Genomic DNA, 19,259 nt, shown 5'->3' on the forward strand with positions numbered 1-19,259 from the left:
GTTTGTACCTAAAACGTGGCAGAAGTCCAAGTGGAAGCAAATGCATATGATTAGGTACCTGCAGTGCAAATCTCCGCTTGAATCTGAGGGAGCAAATTAAGTAGGCACACGCCACCTCCTGGCGTTTCTTAAATAGAGCTCGGTGATTTATTTATGTATTTCCCACACTGTAAATTTGCAGAAAAATGGAAATCTGACATATGTGACAAATAATTATGCATGGAAAAAATATTTTAAAATGTTTCATCTATATTATTATTTTCAAAATGAAATCTACTGGGGGTTTTGAAATAATACAGCATTATTTCAAAATTGACCTAAAAAGACAGAAAGGGTTAAAACATTATAAAGCGGCTGAACACAAAGTTCTGGACTTACCTGCAGTCGGGGGGGGGTGGTGGTGGTGGAATTTATTTTTTAAAAGAAATTAAATTATATGAGTTGATCCAAGTAATTTGTTAGCTACCTCTAACCCCAGTATTTCCAGTTAACCAGTACTTCTAACAAAGATCAGCTAAGCGCAGAGGGGTGGTGGGATTCCTGTGCCTTGGAGTCTGTTCCTAGCACAGGAGAGGAGATGCTGCAGTGAGCATAGATGACCCTGTACATTTCAACCAAGAGTGATTCCCAGGCTCTTGTCTCCTAATGCCACTCCATGGTTCACCATGCCACCGACTCCTCCTCACAGTCCCGATCTCCTCCTTGCATCCTGTTCTTCAGGCTTTTATCCCAGTCCAAGTCTTCTTGCCAAAATGTTACTACTTCCTGTAACAGGGTAGTTTGGGATAGGAAGGGATGAATCTCCTACTTAGTTTTGATACTAGATCTTAAAACAGTTAATATTTTACCTCCCTACCATTTCCTATTACAACATAGCAGCTTTTCATGTTGTAATTTTATGCCCATTTTTCCTAAACATGTTCCTATTTTTTTTTGTTTATTTCCTGTATTTGCTTGGAAGTATTTTTAACATCCTAAAACAGTAGGCCAATTGGCATTAAGTCAGCACAACTCAATTCATTTCAGATTAATCCTGCCAGTTCACACAAGCTGAGAATCTGGCCCACTGTGATAGGAAATTAAGTCTTTTTTTTTCAGCGGAAGCTCTCACCCACAGGCGTTTTAGAAACTTATTTGGTTATTTTAATGGATGTGACATGTCTTTCTCCAAAAGTTATTAACAGGAAAAACATAAATAATTTTTTTCTATGATCAGTGGAACTAGTGAAACCTGATTTCCCATGGGTTTGCATCGCACGTACCTGTACCTCCACACTGCAATAATCCCAACTCCTCTCTTATTTTCATCATGACCTCATCCATCCCCTAATAGTTTTACTAGTGTCCCCCCCATTCCCTCACTACCATCTGGGAAGAAGGAAGCACATGTCAGGCCTGGCTTAGTATTGTATCTTTGCTGACTATTGTTGGTTTTATCTGTAGCTCGTATGCACAGCATGCCTGAGCAGCATAAGAAACTGTTGAGTTCATGTGATGCTTTTTTCTCTCAGTGAGGTCACTAATTCAATTCACTTTGCCTAACCTTTTACAGATTTTCACAAAACCTCCAGAACCATTTTACCTGTGAGACTTCTACTGGTGTCTGTCTCTGGCTGAAACTGGCCTCTTGGTTCCCAAGTTATTAGGGACTGACCAGTGTGATTGCAAAAGCCTTAGAAACCAAGGAAAAAGAAACAAAAATAAATTGCATGGAACATAATGTGCATTACTTGTTACCAGTACTTTAAATGACACAGAATAAATAACCTTTGCAGCAGAACTGGAGCACATTCATTCTTTTCTAGAGGGTTTTAATTGATTCTCAAAAAAAAAAAAATCTAACTGAGACTGAAAATGGAAGAGACTAATTAGATTCTATTTTTGGATGTTACAGTCATCAAAATTTTTGACATTACTCTCCTATTATATAGCAGAGGGAAGAGAACACTTCAAGTGAAGATAAACAGAATACGCTAAGGTACATCAACAGCTCAGTGGAATGGATTGGGAACTTGACTAATACATAATGTCACTGATTTGGAGCATGAAAAACTGTAGAGTGATCAATTGGGACCCATACACATAGCCAGCTCTCTTTACAGACACCACTTCAGGAAATCTGAGTTTCACATACAGTATTTGAGACACCACATTGTCACTCACTCTGTATTGGTGAAAGTTCTGTACTTCATTCCCCTTCTGTCCCCAGCTGGACAAGTAAGTTAAATTTTAATAATACAGACCTCATTTAAATATGGTATTATAAACTCATTTACTTTATAGAAACACTACCAACCCTAAAAATAAAATCTATCAAAATTGCTCCAGTCTGCCAGAAAAATTATAACTACAGACACTCCTGATGACAGTGGAAAGGATGAAAAGTATGTAATCCAATGGAATAAGAATGTCTCCTTGTCTGTTTGAATAAACTTGTCGTAAAGTCTCTTTGATTTTAGGACAGTTAATGACTTAAGAATAAAGCATCTGTCAATCATTTATATTATAAACTTTTATTTGTCTTCAAGTGCATATGTGTGTATATATACATCATATAAGAACTTTTCTTACGCACATGAGGATTCGGTAATATTAACATCTTTAATTTTGATGTGGAATTCATTCTCCAACTATATATGGCCATAGTTTTGAAAAGTACTTGGAGATTTTGGATGCAATTTTAAGATTCTTGCTCTGAGACATCTGCAAGACACTAACTTTTCTGACAGCGGCTGCTCAGCACTTTCTGAGGATTTCTAAAAAAATGTAATCATTCCAATCTATTTTTGCTGTCCCCCTGACAGCTGTCTTCCTAGTGAGCATAGCTGTCACTGAGAACTCTTGCTTGAAAAGAGACTGGGGGGAAAAAGGTATCTTACCAGGAACTACTGGATGGTTTGAGGGGCTGAATTGGCATGAGCTCTCTGCTCTGCTTTTAGGGCTGATTAATACCGTCAGCTTGCATCCACTGTGCCTCCTGCCAAAATGAACAATGACCGGGTAAATGTCTTAACATAGGCCCCGAGGATCTCTGCAGTCTAACTACACTTGGTAGAAACATCTTCTATCATCAACTACATTTGGATGTTCATAAAATACTGTAATTACCACCCATTTATAGAATCAGCCATATACATACAAGGTTGTAAAAATACACCACCAAATAAGTATTAACAAAATGATTATGTAATTGGCAACTGATCATAAAGATAAAAATACTTCAATGAAATGCCTGTGAATGGCTTGCTTTACTGGTGGCTGAGCAAGCCATGGAGTCATTGCTACAAAAAGTACTGTTTTCTCACTATTGAAAGTCAAAATTAATTGCTGTAATGGTTTTTTACAACATGGTGGTGACCAGCTGTAAATCACTCACCAGTCCAGCCTTTACTTGTTTCTGTTGATGAGTACTGTATGTTTCCTTATCTATTTTTCTCTATCTACAACATTTTAAACTTAACTTTATCTTTCTTACACAGGTATAAAAGTAAAATTAACTTTCTGCCATTTCTGCTTTATACTGTTGGGGTACATTAATTCCTTTAGGATTTTTTACTCTTTTTTTTCTTTTTAGACTAAGGTATTTTTTGCTGCTTGCTGCAGACACTGAACATTTGATGGTACTTTTATGTGAATTAGTAATCTAATTAGAAAATAGAACTGCTACTGCCAAATTACTAATGCAATTCATGTTTTATTACTGGCCACAGGACAGGACATTTCTGTCTCACACTTTAGATACTTCTAGAGTGACAGCTCTAAAAGCTATGCCTATGTAATGATTATAACTTTTTTAAAAAAATCAGAGACAGGTCACATGGGACACAGAGATTTTTGCGTGTATGAACTGTTGCTCCAGAAGATTTAGGAGATGTTCAAGCAAAACTGGCCCGTTAACTTAGATGGGCTTGGGATAAGGGGAAGTAAAACCAGACAGTTTGGCTGCAAGTTAGCCATGCAGCAATTTCATAGGTGTGTAATTAAGCTTTTTCTTAATCTTACTGGGTAGTTTGATGGTCACCCTAGATGTGGTCAAAGGAATCAGGTCCATCTTTCCTTGGCAGTAAATGAAAAATTGGTGTTGGGCAGAAAGGTGGCTGGATACTCTTCTGATGTTCTCACTGAAATGAAAAATTCTTGTATTCCACAACTAAATTTGCTACCCATTGCATAACACATAAGGAAGCTCAAAGAGATCAACACATACATATTCATAGACTACAGCTGTTTGCTCTGTTTTGAAATTGAATTAGGAAAACAGTTGTTTTAAGCAACAGCACTACAATTATGCTAAGGGCTTTACTGACTTTTATTGAATATTAGATACCACATGGTTTATGCAATAATGTCATAAAAGAGGTCTGCTTTAAAACCTATCAGCTCTCTTCAAACAAACCTCAATCCCAACACTGTATTTATTCAATGATTTGAGCTTTGTAAGTCTACTCCATATTCACAGATGTTTGTAACACCATAAAAATGGAGGAAAACATTTTAAAAACCCTCAGAGAATAAAAGGTATTCATCACGGACACAGGAGCGGTAACATCAGACAACTGAAATTTTAGTTTTAAATTGTTTTAGTGTCTCTTAAAGCAAAAGGAGAATAGAGAAATCAGGACATGTTACTCACAGTGTTACATTTACATCTGTGAGTAGTGGCTGAATGAACACCAACCTGGCTTGCTGCTTGTCTCATTCAGGCAACTAGTAAGGACTAGTAGCTGCACTATTTGCCAGCATTTTCCTGAAACCATATGGCATGACAAGTACGTTGGAGCCTGCACACCCTTATGCACAGCTAATAGAAAAATGAAACAAATAGCTCGAATGAAACACTTCAATAAAAAGAGCAGGCTGCCTATAGCTGACGGTCAGAACAATGACCTTTGAACTAAAGCTGCATCTGACATGATGAGTTGAGACCATGATAATTTATTCGTATTTTTGGCTGATGAAACATTTATTAAAACTTTCTTTTGTATTTCAGAAAAGAACTAGGAGGATTATTATCACCAGCTATACTTGAAGGACAAAGGACGAATGTAGCTATATGGAGTATTTCGGCACTGACCATTGTTGGCCGAAACATTAATAAATTGCACTCTACTCCCAACAGGTTATGCTTTATAGGCAGTGACTCAATATGCCTATCTATGGAAGGCAGGCTGTTCACTTTTTGTTATTATTTTCATTATGTTTGGCCCCAAGAGTTCAAAACCATAAGCTGTATTTCAGAAATCATATTAACAAATAAGAAGGACTTCAGTTTACTCTTTTAACGCCCCCAGTTGCACCCACATGTGATAGTCTTGCCAATTTTCCCAAATTAACATATGTTTTGGATACTGCTGAAAACTGCGAGACGTGGAGACATCTCACCTCCCCAGCTTTGCATTTTTAGGGATTATTTTCAAGGAACACATGTCAGAAACACTGATCTTGTTGCTACTGTTGGTGAAAGGAAGAAAAATAGATTAAAAAAACACAGGAAAATGAAATGTTAGTTTTTCACCACATGTAACGTAAGCAGACTTGAGGTCAGTGAAATACATAAACTCAAATGTGAAGAATACCTTAGACTCATCCACCTAACTTGATAGTTGGACTGGCACATCTTCCTTCATAAGGAACTAGCTACAACAGAAAACAAACTTTGCACATTTCCCCTTGTCTGTCTAGAAAATCAGGCATCAAAGACATCAGATTTTGAAGCTGGTACTATTATTTCAAGGAGAGCGGATTAGGAGATTATGCTGCCTTGGATCAGTAGCTGTTTCACATGATTTCCATTTGGGTTATTTATAACTGTATGTACACGGCTGAACACTGGTCTCAGTCGAGCCACCAAGCACAGCTCGTCCAGCCTGGCCCCCTCCCTCAGCCCATGCCTAACTGGAGCTGAGCACAACCGCGGCTCCTTCCCGCTGTCCAGTTCTGACCAACGATGGCATAAACATATGGCCAGGCCAAGGACCTTGTGCCGACACACTGTTTTAGGGTCCAACTTTCACTTCGCATCGTTTAAAGAAAGAAACGCCCTTTCCCTCTCGGGCATCCTATTGTCCTCCAGAGAGAGCACCACCTTTCCTCACACACATCACCCGCCAGGGCCAGCACCACAGGAACACGAAGGTTTTAGCGGCAGCACAGCCGAATCTCCCTCAGACAGAGCCTCCCCCTCAGGGCTTCAGCTCATCCGGGCAATCAGAGCGGGTACCCGGGCCTCCCGGAGCCGCGGCCCCCGCCCGGCAGCGCAGCGCGACCGGTACCACCGCCGCCGCCCGCCGTCCTCTCGCGGCCGCCGCCCCGAGGCGTAGGGGCACTGAGCACGTGACCCAGGAAGAACGGGAAGGCGCCCGCGAGGCGGGGGTGGGGCCCAGAGGGCGGGGCGGGGGGGAGGGGCGAGCTGCCTCCGCCCCCTCCCGCCGGGCGCCGGCGAGGCTGAGCCGCAAAGGGCGCTGGGAGTTGTGTCCGCCCGCGGAGCCCTTCGCCCTCCCCGACCACGCTCCGCCCCGCCTGGGCGGCTATTTGCCCCAGGGCCGCCGAGCCGTGTCAGGGGTGTTTCTTCTTCTGCTGTGACCTCTCTGTCGTTGCCTGTGTGTGGGGAGGGATGGGCGGAGAAAGGGCACGGCACAGCTCCTCAAAGAACTACAACTCCCGGCGTGCATTGCACCCCAGGCAACTTAATGGGGGGGGTGGGGGAAAGATGGCGGCTGCTAAACCGGGTCGGAGTGGTGGCTGAGGTGAGTCTGGGGCAGGCAGGAAGAGGTCTCTTTCGTTGTCTTCATCTTCACAGTCATCTCCTTTTCCTGTTCTTCCGCCCCCTTCCCCAGTTCGGGGGCGAGGAGGCCGCGCCAGATTGGCGGGCGCTGAGGAGAGGCTGCGGGGGGGCGGTGGGAGGCTCGGCCTGACCTGCCGCGGCGGGACCCCTCTGGGCTGCGGGGGCGGCGGGAGGCGGGAGCAGAAGCCGCAGGACATGGCCTCAGCCCGTCACCCGGGTCCCCGCACGCTGTCAGCAGGGCAGCCGGCTCGAGGTGCCCCTGTGGGCGCTGCTGAGCGCCGTTCTCGGCGGGCAGGCTCCTCGCCCTCCGTCCGGGCAGGCTGCTCGACACAAAAGCTGTCCCGGGAGGCTGGTACTACAAGCGAGCGGGACCCCCCTTGCCTTTCCCAGGAGAAGGCTTGAGGTCCTGCCGCCATTGAGTGTTGTCTGCGTGACGCCCCTCCGGAGGTAGAGGCTTTCCATGAGGCGACCATAAGTCAAACCTTGTTGTCAGTAGTCAGTCGTGTCTGATGTAGTCAGACATCCCTGTGGTGTCAGTCTGAAAGCAGCGAAGCAGTGGAGGACTATGGCTTTGGGATTTCCCTAAGCCGGTTTTCTTCAAATGGCCCATAACACAGTGAGGTATTGCTAAGCATTAACCGAACACAATGCAAATTTACAAAGGGACTACACTGTGAGCTTTATTAAATAGTTTCATCTTTACTTTAAAGTTAATTGTGCAGCACAGAGCCATACTTTAGATAATTGAGGTGTAAGTTCCCAAATGCTGTTACTGAGAACTAATTACAGTATACAACTTCTCTTTTGTTAAGCTGGATACATCCAGGGAGGTATTCCCTGGTACTTTGAGCTGAGATACTAGGTAGAAAAGATCCCGGCACGGTTTGAGAGATCTCTGTGCTCTGTTGGAGAACTTGTGGAAAAGCCTGTAACTTAGAACCAGAGGTTTAATTCCTATTTCACAATTAGGTTTGCTAGCCCAGATGTTATACTTTGTAAAGCTACATCAGATGTTTGCTGTGCAAATCGAGTAGGTAAGCTAAAACCGGAGTAACAGCCAAGGCTTTGGGAAGATACAGGTAATTTACTTCCTGAAGCCTTTGTAACGCATTCAAAATAATTTGAAATGTTTTCTTGAGTAACTAGTATTCAGGGCATCTTGCTGGAAGACTCAGTGTATGGATGGTCTTAAACACGTGGTAAAATTTCCCTGAGAAATGAGTGGTTTGGGGTTGAAATCTGGATTGTAGTGCCCTGATGCGTGTAAAGGCTTAAGCATAAGTTTTATTTAAGCCTTTTAATAACACTTTTAATATTTGTCTAAAAAAATGCTGCTATAATGAGATTAATTTCTGATTCAGGAAAAAAATCACAGAAATGGGAATTAGAATACAGTTTGTAATTAAACAACTGTATTAAAATTAAATATTGAAGTTTGGCATCCTGTTATGAAAAAGTTTGCATGTAATGATGAACAGTAACTTCTCTCTACTTCTGATCCAAACTTGCGCAGGAGAAGAGAATAGACAAATTTTATATTACATGCAAGTGGAAGGAGGCATTAGAATACTAATCAGGCTTGGCAATTGAACTTCAAGTATAATGAAGGGGGATTGCACTTCTAATTATGAAATCTAAATTGTAAAATGTACAGGTTAGAAACAGCTTTGGTTGGTATCAGTGGCTTTTAACTGCCCAGCCTAACTCTGTAACGAAGTAATTACTGTTTTATTTTTTGCAAAATTACTGTTTTATTTTTAAACAACTTTGAAGTTGTTGGGGTTTTTTTAGTAGCAGGAAATAATGTTTTCTCTAGTTGGAATAGAGCAAAAACTATTTATCTGATGGGTTTTTAACCCATGACTGGCAACATATGTACTTAGGCATAGGAACATTGCTTTTAATTTTGCCAGTGAAATGGATATAGCCTTTGAGATGGTGGGAAGGGTTGCTAAGGAACCATCTGCTCAAGTCTGAATTCTCTAAGGTGAGGCAGGACAAATGTCCTTTTAGATCTATGTGTTTAGCTGAACTCTCTTGCTCTCTTGGGTAAGAGAACAGGGTAGCCTCATTAATACAGCCAGGCTCATGTATGGCATTACTTCTCTACCCGAGAAAGCTAATTCAAAATAAAGTCAGGTACTTTCACAGAATTGCACTGTGCTATGTAAATCCATCTTATATTGCATTTTTTGGGTTCTGGGAATTGTAGTTGGAGCCTAACTGTCTATATTTAGGAATGAGCGTGTGACATTAATCTTGCATTGCACTGGCCATTTGCCTACCTTCAAAACTAAAGGCATTGATTAATTTTTCAAATAGGAAATTTGAGTGGGGAACCAAGTGGTGTAAAAACTTGATGTGCAGGGTATTTTAAATTTTTCTGTTCATGCCTGCCCAGCTTGGGTTGCCTGGCTGTCAGAAGTGCTTAAACCTGTACTCTTCTTTGGCTTAATTTGGAGGAGTGGATAGGTGTCCAGCTGGCAAATTCATTTTGAATACTCAAAATCAAATTGATCATTTATAGTGTTACATAATAGAATAACATAATGGTAGACTTATTAAAAGAAAATACTAAACCTCAGGTATGCTGACTTCTGTTTCTTTACCTGTAGCACAAGGATATATACATTTTTCCATTTGAGATCTTTTACAGAGATCTGTTGTTTTAGGGCAGACAGGAAAAAGATGTCTGTTCTTCTGTTTGGCTTTCAGTGCTGTTTATGGAATCTTGTGATAATAAATAGTTTCTGCTTATAAACTGTCCTTTAATTTCAGATCGCAGATTAGTTAAAGTAATGAAAAAAAATCACCTGGAGGCATATAACTGGAGGAAGAAGATGATCAGAACCAATAAGTCGAACAAAGTGTACTTTTATTCCTATGTTAGAGCTGCTTGAATCTGATAGACCAATGAATTGACCTTGGATTTCCTTATCCTAGCCAAATTGTGTAGAATCTCCTTAAAACTAAACTGAAAATTTTTGTGAAGAAAAATGACTCTTATGTGTCATACAAATGTTGATCTGCCTTTTAAGGTACATTCACCAGCGTTGCACTTCTGTTATAACTGTGTTTAGAATTATTATTATGATACGCTTAGGAAAACAAAATAACTTCTAGTCCTCCACAGAAAAGTAGACATGACTCTTACTTACCTCTCTAATATCCAGGAGTCAGTTGCTTTGGTGCAGGAGATGTTGTATAGGTACATAACATCCTTAACTTATTTCTGGTGAGTGGTCAAATATCAGAAAATGACATGGAATACGTTAAACAGTAAGTGTTAGACTATTTAGGAAACTAAATTGTATCTCATGATTTGCCATATCTCTTTTTTAAATGTAGCCAAGTTCTACTTCATCAAATTCTGTTTTTTTTTTTCCTCTATTGATATGTAAAATTTAATTCAGTGACAAACATCAGAGCAGACTCATGGTGGGAAGCTTCTTATTTTATTTTAGTTCTGTTCTACTGTAACAGATATCAGCATCTGTAGACTAAGTTTTGCCCTAGGCCTAACGAGCCAGTGATTGAATGCTTTATGGAAGGAAACTGTGTAGTCTGTTCTGCATGTAGAAGCCAGGCCACCTCCATATTGAATGTTACAGATCATAAAATGATCCTGTTACAGATCATAAAATGATTAAAAATCCAGTGAATTATTTAAAAACAGAATGAAAAATCTTCAATTTGAACACTTGTCTTAGTTGCTTAAGCAACTTTTCTAGTAATTTCTGCATTAATGTCTTCTAAAGTTAGTTGACTTTGCTGGCAACAACAGTGATAAAGTTCTAGCAAAATGTATTGAATTCCTGATTGCTAGTGATGGTCAGTAAAACCCTCTGAGTCTCTGGCACTTGACTCCCTTGAACCTCTCATCAGGCTCTTTGCATTTTTATGTTCTAATATGTCAGTAAATCTGTCTTCTGCAATCTCTCAGCTAAGTTCTTAACTACACTGTAAATTAGAATTTCACTTTTCCATGTGTCCGTTGAACATCACAATCCACAGCACGTTTCCTTTTATAAAATTATGCTGCTTCTAACTCTGTACTTGGAGAGGGACATACAGCCTTCTAATAGGATAGGATATTTTAAATAAATTACTTTGAAGCACTGTTTTTAATCACAGTTGCTATCAGCAGATTGGAACCTTTGATTGAAACACATGTACAATGAGAATAAAGTTTATTTTTAGCAACTATGAATATTGCTATAATGTGTGGTCATTAAAACATATTTTGTGACCAAATAAAATGTTTATTTTGAAATTATCGGTGTCTGGAATTATAGTTTTTTTGGTGTGCATATATAAACAACTATTCGCTGAATATCTTTTATTTAATTTTTTTATTTTGCCTTTGAAAACAGCAACACTCAATCTCTTCAACTGAGATGTTTTTGTTATTTGTGGAAAGACACATTTGTAGGGAGGTTGCATCTGGCAGTTAATAAAACCCAAATGAGCTGCTTTAATATAGAAAAATCTTCAAATGATTTGCATTTCAATGTTAATTAATTAAACAGTATATTAGGCTATTTTTGTCCCCAGAATAGATTGTTGTAACTTCAGTTGAGTTAATTGTATGACGATATCTAATTGCATCAAAAATCCTTTGAGCAGCTATTGTTTATAGTAGTTTGCTCTCTGATCTAAAATCTGTCTTCTTTGATACTAGGACTTTGATACTTAGGACTTCTTTGATAATGTCCTAGAAAGTGCCACAAAGATTTTTCTGCAGCGTTTTTCTTTGTATAGGACAGAAACCTTTCACAGGCATTTCAGCAGAGAAGGGCTGTGATTTACATTTGAAGTGGAAGTATCCTGTAAGGCTATACACCATTTAGCATCCTAAACAGTGGCAGTTCGAAAGGTCATCCCAATAAATACAGAGAAAAATGTTTACTCAGGCATCAAATCTGAGAACAGAATGACTAAATTTCAAGAACTGTCAAAACCTACATATAGTCTGGTCAGATAAAATGATATCTGGGTTTCTGTGGTAACAGCCTCTTTGATATTGGAGCTGAAGAATATGACTTTGGCTCATTCTGCTTAAGTTTCCAAGTATATTTGGATGTAAATTGTCTAAAGCTATTGTCTTGACTTAATTTTTTGTTTTCTTTATAGCCTATTATATTTTTGCAAAATTGAAGACAGATTCCTGATTAACAATGCCTGGCAGTAAGTATTGTTACCTTAAGTGTGATAAGACAGTATTTAAGTGTGTTTACTATTATGGTATTTTCTTTGGGGGTTAAAAATTTTACCAAAATTAAAATGGAAAAAAACCCCCAAATTATGATACTTGCTGTCATTAAGATATTTAAGATCTCAATATTTTCCATCCTCTGCCTTTGTAAATCTCCGTATATTTTTCAAAGGAACCTAGTATGGGCTCTGCATTTTCCTTTTTGATAAGAAGTTCACAGTTTAACACTGATGAATTTTGTTATTTAAAGTATCTTCTAAAATAGTTGTATTCAGAAAATAAAAAGATATTCAGATATAGCTATAAGCCTAGATTTGGAAAATTTCAAATATAGTTTATAGAACATAGCATTACTATTTAGGATATAAAGTGATAAGGCTTACTATTTTTAACATTCAAAGTTAAATGAGATTTTGAGGCAGATGTTTCTAAGACTCAAATTATTATTTACCTTGAAGAGTAGCAAATTTCTCTCGCAAAGGCTCAAATTATGAAAAGTGTTATAATAGTATTAATTACAACTATTTTTTTTTAAATTTTTATATTTTCTATTTAAAAAAATCCTGCATGATCTCTAGTAAAATTACTAACATCAGTCTTGGGATAAAGCAGGCTGCTTTATCCAGAGGATAAAGAAGTCTTCATAAAGTTACAGCACCAATCATATTGGATGCTCTTTAATTGTAGATTTGTAATGAGTTTCACAAATGTTTAATTTCATGAGGAAATGTTTGAGCTTTTTTTTTCTTTTTTTTTTTTTTTGCAGTGACTTAAGATTTGTTGTAAGCTGTGACTACTGGGTACTTTAAAATGCCTTACAGTAATTCTAGGTTTTGTGTTACATGGTCGCACTTCTGCAAGTGACTATTCTGTAACTGTGAAAATACTTTGATGTGTTGTGTTGTCCACAACCACTGTCATGTAGAATACCTTACTGTAAGTATTTAGGTGATTTCTGCTTTTGTGCTAAATAGTTGAAAATATTCCTCTACATAAACATGCGGTTTTGTAACTAAATAGTGGCAAATATGTATGTATTATATTGTATATTTACATGAGAAGCAGCTGGCATAAATTGTTCTGACTGTACTGTGGTTCAGCTTTTGTAATACAGTGAACTGCTGCTGTGTTTCGATTGCAGTGTTTAGTACTATTAAGGCCTGTATCATGGCTACTCACTTTTGCTGTGAAGGAGCGTGTGGGGTTGTTTTTTTTTTTTAAACAATTAAACTGGAAAAGTAAGATTTTTTTTTTTTTTTTTTTTGTCCTAAACCAGGTATGCTTATGTTCGCAGTCATTATTAACACTATGTGCCCTAATGCATGTAGAGTGTGCATTACTACGGAGTCAGATGGAACTTAAAAGAGACCAAAACAACTGGTTGCAATATTTATCTGTAATGAGACATTCAGAACTACGCAGCCATTTACTTCTCTTCTGTGTATATTTGATGAGCTTTTTAAGTGTGTGGGTGAAGGGAAGGTAACCTAACAGATGCGTGTGTATTGCAATTCTTACAAAATAACAGTACTTTCTTAATATTTTCCTTCCAAAATTTGTGGTGATGAAGAACTATGATTAGATTTTAATGCTAGCAAGCATCACTTTGTGTCTAGTTGTACTTTTTATCAATGTGCCTAGAGACAGCCTTCAAGACTTCAGCTTTGTTGCATGTGAAAGGGAAAGCTTCTGCCTGCTAATTTAGGCTTCTTTAGAGATGCCACAGGATTCTTTTCAGAGCATATTGATGAAACAGGTTGCCACTATTTAGTGTTACTTTGAAATCTTAAGTATTTGTCCTTGAAAGCTGAAAAGCCTAGTTGTTTGTAAAGGCTGGGATTTTTTTTTCCCCCCACGTGGAGTTCTCTCATCCCACACATCAACAAGTGCGTTGAACATCTTTTGGAATAAAATTTGGAAAAGGCTGTTAGAGTGAAACATTTTCCAAAAAATGTTTTCTGTCATGTTAGAGTGAGTTCTTTTTAGACTAAGTAGAATAATAATGTCTAGTTAAAAGGAAAGTTTGACGGAGTTCTTGGGTCATCCTGACCAACTCCCTCTTCCAGTGTTGTCCTGCTTTTCTGAGTCTCTATATCAGTTCCTGGTAATATTTTTACCCCTTTTTTGGCAGTACAGTAGTTAGGGAATGTCTAGGTCTAAAAGCGGTGGTTTGGCAGGTCAGGAGAGGCCAAGATAACTGGTATTATGGGAAGACTGGACAAGGAGGCTTAATTAGTCTTTCTGGGGACTTTAGCTGTTCCTAGAGACACTTTAGAAGTCAGTCTTGAAGTTATTGTACATGAACGTTTACAGGACAATATACTTTTTATCTCCCTCAATATTAACTGTCCAAAAGATAGGCATGTAGTCAGAAGTGGGATGGGGTATTGAGAGGGAGAGAGATGAATGTTGGCAGATAACCAAAGGTAATGTTCTTCTCATTTAACGTCATCTCAGTCATGTGTGCTGTGGTCTCTGCAGTAGTTTTGTTACATATTGGATTATCAAATGTTCTATTGATGTTGCTGTTTAGTGATTCCATTTAAGAAAATGGGGATATAGTGCTGCATTGAGTCCTTAATGACATAAAGTTAAGGTTTTAGTCTCAATACAGTAATAGCTCATAAATAGAAAATTTTCAATCTGCTCTCTTAATCTTAAGATGTAAAAGTGCTTGGTTTTGACTAGCCATGGCATGGCATCTGTATTGACAGCTAGTCTGTAGTGGAGGTGTAATACTATATAATTTCAGCAGCGCTTGTAGCAACCTTGACAAAACATTGTTTTTCCCTGTATTCTTTGTAGCTATAGCTTATGTATAGCTCCTCTTGTGGAAATAACATGGGCATTGAGGCAAAGTATGCTTATAGACATGATGTCTTCATCTGAAGTTGAAATGCAAGTTCTGAAATGTTGAGAAAGCAAATGTGTTTTTGCACTGCTATTATAACATAGTAGGAGTAGATCAATTTGAGCCACAGCTATTTTATTAACCAATTTAGCTGTGCCTTATCACAAAGAAACGTGGATTAAAAGATTAATTAGTCCTTTTATTTAAAAACAAAACCAAAGAACTTGTAACCAGATAGCCTTTGCAGTACAGGCAGTATGTGTTTTTCATTTGTCACAAGTTTGCTCTCAATTTCCCTGTTCAATAATTCGTGCAGATAATTTCATTTAACATACTTCTGTTATGGAACATGGGTGGTTTTGGTAGGTTTTTTTGTTGGCTGCATTTGGATTAAAATGTTACAAATGCTTCTTCTAAGAAAAAAAGCAGTGCTAAATCATATATCAAAACATTTGTTTAAGACTCTTTTCTTTTTGGACATTATGTACCAGATATTCACACTTAATCAGATGCTTGAAACACAGTTTGGTAGATAATGAGTTTTTTCAGAAACAGCTAACCTACTTACTGGCTATATTCCCTGACTCCAATTAAATATTTAACTTAAAGGCAGATTTTATACTGAAATGAAATTGCTTGGACTAGAAAAATTATGTGTGAGACAGGTGAGGACACCTGCTGACTATAAGAATGTATTTTACTTGTGGTAGCTATGAGTGTGATTTTTTTTTTTTTCTTATTCTTTTCTCTTGTTCTTACTTATGCCATTAACATACTTAATTATATCTTTGCTTTTCAAGGTTTTGTTAATAATGACTGTTACGTTAAACTGATTTTAGCTGCTGATTAGCAGGTCCTTGTAGGACTGACTGTAACGTGCAAATTAAGCGAGCAAATAAATAAAAATAAGGATTTTGACAAATGTAATTTTCCCACATTCTTCCCTTGAATTACTGCTGTGATATTTAGTAATATGATTTAGTAATATGATTTTAGTAATAGTAAATCCCCTATGCTATTCTGACAAATAACTGCCAGTTAGAAAGAGACCACTCTGATTTAAGAGATACATGTATCAGTTATGTGCAAAATCTTCCATGATTTGGCCTGTTCGTGGTTACAGTGAAGTGACTGTTTTGGTAACTTCAGAATGCTTCTTGGAGTATGCTCAATGCATCGATTGCGTCTCATTAAACTATGTAACATTTCGTTTCCTCAGCTTTCCAAACACCATGTGGCTTTTTGCCAGTTGTCTGTGAGACAACTAGTCTGCAGTTGGTGTGTGCTGGTGGCTTCCCTAGTTTGTGTGAGATGAAAGTAAATAGAAGATAGGACAATTGAATAGTAATTGTCTTTTTTCTTAGTTCTTGGATGTTACTGCTTTCAGTTAAGTTGCTTCATGGTCTTTAAACAACCAAACAACCCACCTCTCCCCCCAAACAAACAAAAAAAAATCAAACTTTTGAAATTATAATTTTCTTTTTGAATAGAGCTTCCTTGCCAAGCGTAGGAAGGAAAACAGCACTTGAAATGGAATTTGAAATGAGTGAATTCTTAACTTATATTTAATGTTCTTAACGCATTTTAAGAGACGGATAATCTCCTCATTTTGGGTTTCTTCCCTCACAACAATTTTGGGAAATTAATTTAATTGTCTTTTGCAATTCTAGTTTTTATCCTGTATATAATAAGTAAGTAATAACAAAATTGTTAATGAGAAGGGAAGATTTATCTCCCTGTGAAATACAATTCTAAAATACCCATGGTGGCTGGAGATGTATTCCTAAATCTGTCTATATACATATTTCATGGGCTAAGCTTTCTAATGTTTTTAGTTAAAATTAAGCCATAGTTCTAATTAATAACTTTCTCCGCTCTTTCTATCTAGCATACTTTTTTCCTCATCTGGAGTATATTTCTCATGTACCCTTGATACTTGAAAACCGTAAATGGGACCTTCCACTTAATGAAGCATTTTTCATAATTGCTTTAATTTATTTTATAGGCAGTAGAAACTCTATTAGTTTTTTGACAGTATTGTTGACTACTTAGAATAGTGTTAAAATACATACATTATAATGCTATAAAATTTTCATATTTCGGTTATTACAGAAGAGTTACATGGGGGAGTATCTCAAATCATTGTCTGCTGCTTGATTCTACTACCTTAGAGGATGAGAAATACAAGCAGCCCTGTATCAAGTCCATCTTTCAGCTACTAACCTAACTAACACAGGAACTTGAAAAACAGCTGCCAAGGGTATGTCATGGTTTGGGCTTCCTGCAGCAGTTAGCCATTTGCTAGACCTAGGTCAGTAAAGGGAAATAACTGTATTTCAGAATATCTGTAACTATTATAATACTATGATCACAAAATATATAATGGATTCTTTACATAATAATATACACTAAATGCTTTTAATATGTAAACACTTAGATACAGATTTTTTTCAGGTGATTTTTAGGTGGTTGTCTTTTCTACACTGAAAACAAAAAGTAGTAACTTCTCTAAATATATTCTTTGATTAAGCTAAGACAAAAACCCCAGGAACTTGTAGCTGGAAAACTGTAGGTCTTTGTACATCTGTTTATTTCTCTTATGATACCCTAAGCAACTTTGTATGCCAGTTGGGTGGTTGCTTCTATATTCTTTAATGAATCTGCATGGATTTCTTTAAGACTTGTTAATTTTGAACAGGTGTTCATTTTGTTGTTTTCTGTTAGCTGTTAATTCTCTCTATGTACGCATCATCCTAACCCCATTTGGGAAAGTTAATGTTTAGGAGCAGTCCCATAGAAAGTGAAAATCACTTGTATGAACACATTGCAAATAATGTCTAGTAACAACATTAACATCGTTCCTCCTTTCATTCTTTCCATTTATTTTGGAACACGCTTCAGTATAGCCAAGAAATGAACAATTTTGTTTCATCCATTCCTTGTCAAAACCTGAAGAATTTATTTTTTCAGCTGTTGTCATTTGTGTGCACGCAATCTGGGCATATAACATAGGAAATTAAATGCTGTAGAGATGAACTTAATTCTGTCCCCACAGAAGCCTTTATGTGCTTTTAAACTATACATGGACAGTTCACCAAATGTTAAAATGTAGCTTAATAGTTTTTTCAGGTTTTATTAAAATATGGCTATTGTTGTTATTTACAGAAATCGCTTTGCAACTGGTTTTCCTATCAGTCGATTAACCTTCATGTGCAGCATTGTTTGCTATTGATTTGTCAATCATGGGACGAAAGGGTAAGAAGGCTGATGCTGGTTATGCATGCAAGTGTCCTATTTTTTAAATGCATGACAACAAAGAAAAATTGATTTTTGGAGGGGGACACACACGGGACGGGGGGAAAGTTTTCCACTATGTGCATGTGTCTGTGGAAAGACCAGGGTAAACTGCTTTTAAAAATATTTTGGCCTTCCCTTTACATGATATATGGACTTTCTTTCCCATCATCGTCTGCTAGGATCTCCAGTGGCTCTCTAGAGAATCAGGTACCTTGTGAATTGCTGAAGATGGAAGTTAGCTGTGTACATGACTCTTGGCTTTCAAAGAGTGCTATTTCATTTCTAGAAGGTTACATCGTTCAAGATTAATTCATGCAGGAATTAAACAGGAATGAGTAGGAAGTTGGGGTAGGTAGATGAATAAGACTCTTCCTCATCTGCTAACTTGTAGATTTCAGCTAATGATCATGTCCAAAGGTGAACAGTTCCGGATTTTGCTGTTTTTAAGATATTTAGCTGAAGAGCCAAAGTTCTGCTTGATTCCATATTCTGGAGTTCATGTCTATGAAGTATACTAGCAAATTCTGTTTGTACCTGATGTGTTCAAAGGAATGACCTATGACTTGCTGGTAACCCAGCTGGCTCAAAGAATACAAGCCTTTTGGTACCCATGAGTCATTCATGGGTCAGTATGAAATTTTCTAACATCAGGGGCGTGACATAATTGTTTACATTTCAAAAGTTAAAACAGTTATTGAATCCTTGTCTTGCACAGGTATATTTAAGAATCTTAAGACTAGCAAGTCATTTGTAAACTAGGAAACTTCTTAATTTGCCTAAGTATAAAATAGAAAAAGCAAATTAGTTAAATCTATTTATGGACTACTTGCTGTTTTCTTGAACAGCAGTTTAAATCAGTAAGTGTATTTTTGTAGAGTAAATATTGCAGTAGTCTGACTTGCATGCTTTTAATTCAGAGCAAAAAGGTTTCATTGTAGGTAAAGAACTGTCTAGCTTTTGATAATTTACATGTGCAAATGACTGAACTCCTGAAATGATTGCTACTGAAGTACTGGTATTTTATGTTTAAGAACTTTGGCTTCTTTCAAATATTGAATTGTTTTTCTAAACTAGAAACATGGCAGTAAGAATTAATCTTTTGTAAAGATGTG

The 19,259-nt window shown here is 37.7% G+C and overlaps 1 protein-coding gene and 1 long non-coding RNA gene across 10 annotated transcripts in view; one reads left to right on the top strand and one right to left on the bottom strand.

The window, feature by feature from the left end:
- Positions 1–212: 212 nt before the first annotated feature.
- Positions 213–6,375, bottom strand: LOC142406833 (uncharacterized). 2 transcript variants are annotated; one of them, XR_012774724.1, is made up of 5 exons: positions 6,105–6,375; positions 4,003–4,121; positions 2,880–2,977; positions 1,583–1,672; positions 213–765 (listed from the first exon to the last, which is right to left on the bottom strand). It is a non-coding gene; the product is annotated as an uncharacterized LOC142406833 (long non-coding RNA). The 2 variants fall into 2 exon arrangements; XR_012774723.1 differs by lacking the exon at positions 4,003–4,121.
- A 307-nt stretch (positions 6,376–6,682) lies between these two features.
- Positions 6,683–19,259, top strand: part of EFR3A (EFR3 homolog A) — a 91,716-nt gene continuing 79,139 nt past the window's right edge. For 4 of the 8 annotated variants that reach the window (XM_075495278.1, XM_075495275.1, XM_075495277.1 and 1 more), the window contains exons 1-3: positions 6,684–6,746; positions 11,918–11,971; positions 18,016–18,105. Coding sequence is in view for 3 of the 8 variants with exons in the window: in XM_075495279.1 (XP_075351394.1) it covers positions 18,093–18,105 (13 nt within the window). In the remaining 5 variants the exon portion in view is untranslated. Of the gene's footprint in view, positions 6,747–11,917; positions 11,972–12,808; positions 12,936–18,015; positions 18,106–19,259 lie in introns of those variants that run through there. The other 4 variants (XM_075495276.1, XM_075495280.1, XM_075495282.1 and 1 more) reach the window with 3 other exon arrangements.

Source organism: Mycteria americana, chromosome 2 (genome assembly GCF_035582795.1).
Source record: "Mycteria americana isolate JAX WOST 10 ecotype Jacksonville Zoo and Gardens chromosome 2, USCA_MyAme_1.0, whole genome shotgun sequence".
Classification (NCBI taxonomy): Eukaryota; Metazoa; Chordata; class Aves; order Ciconiiformes; family Ciconiidae; genus Mycteria; species Mycteria americana.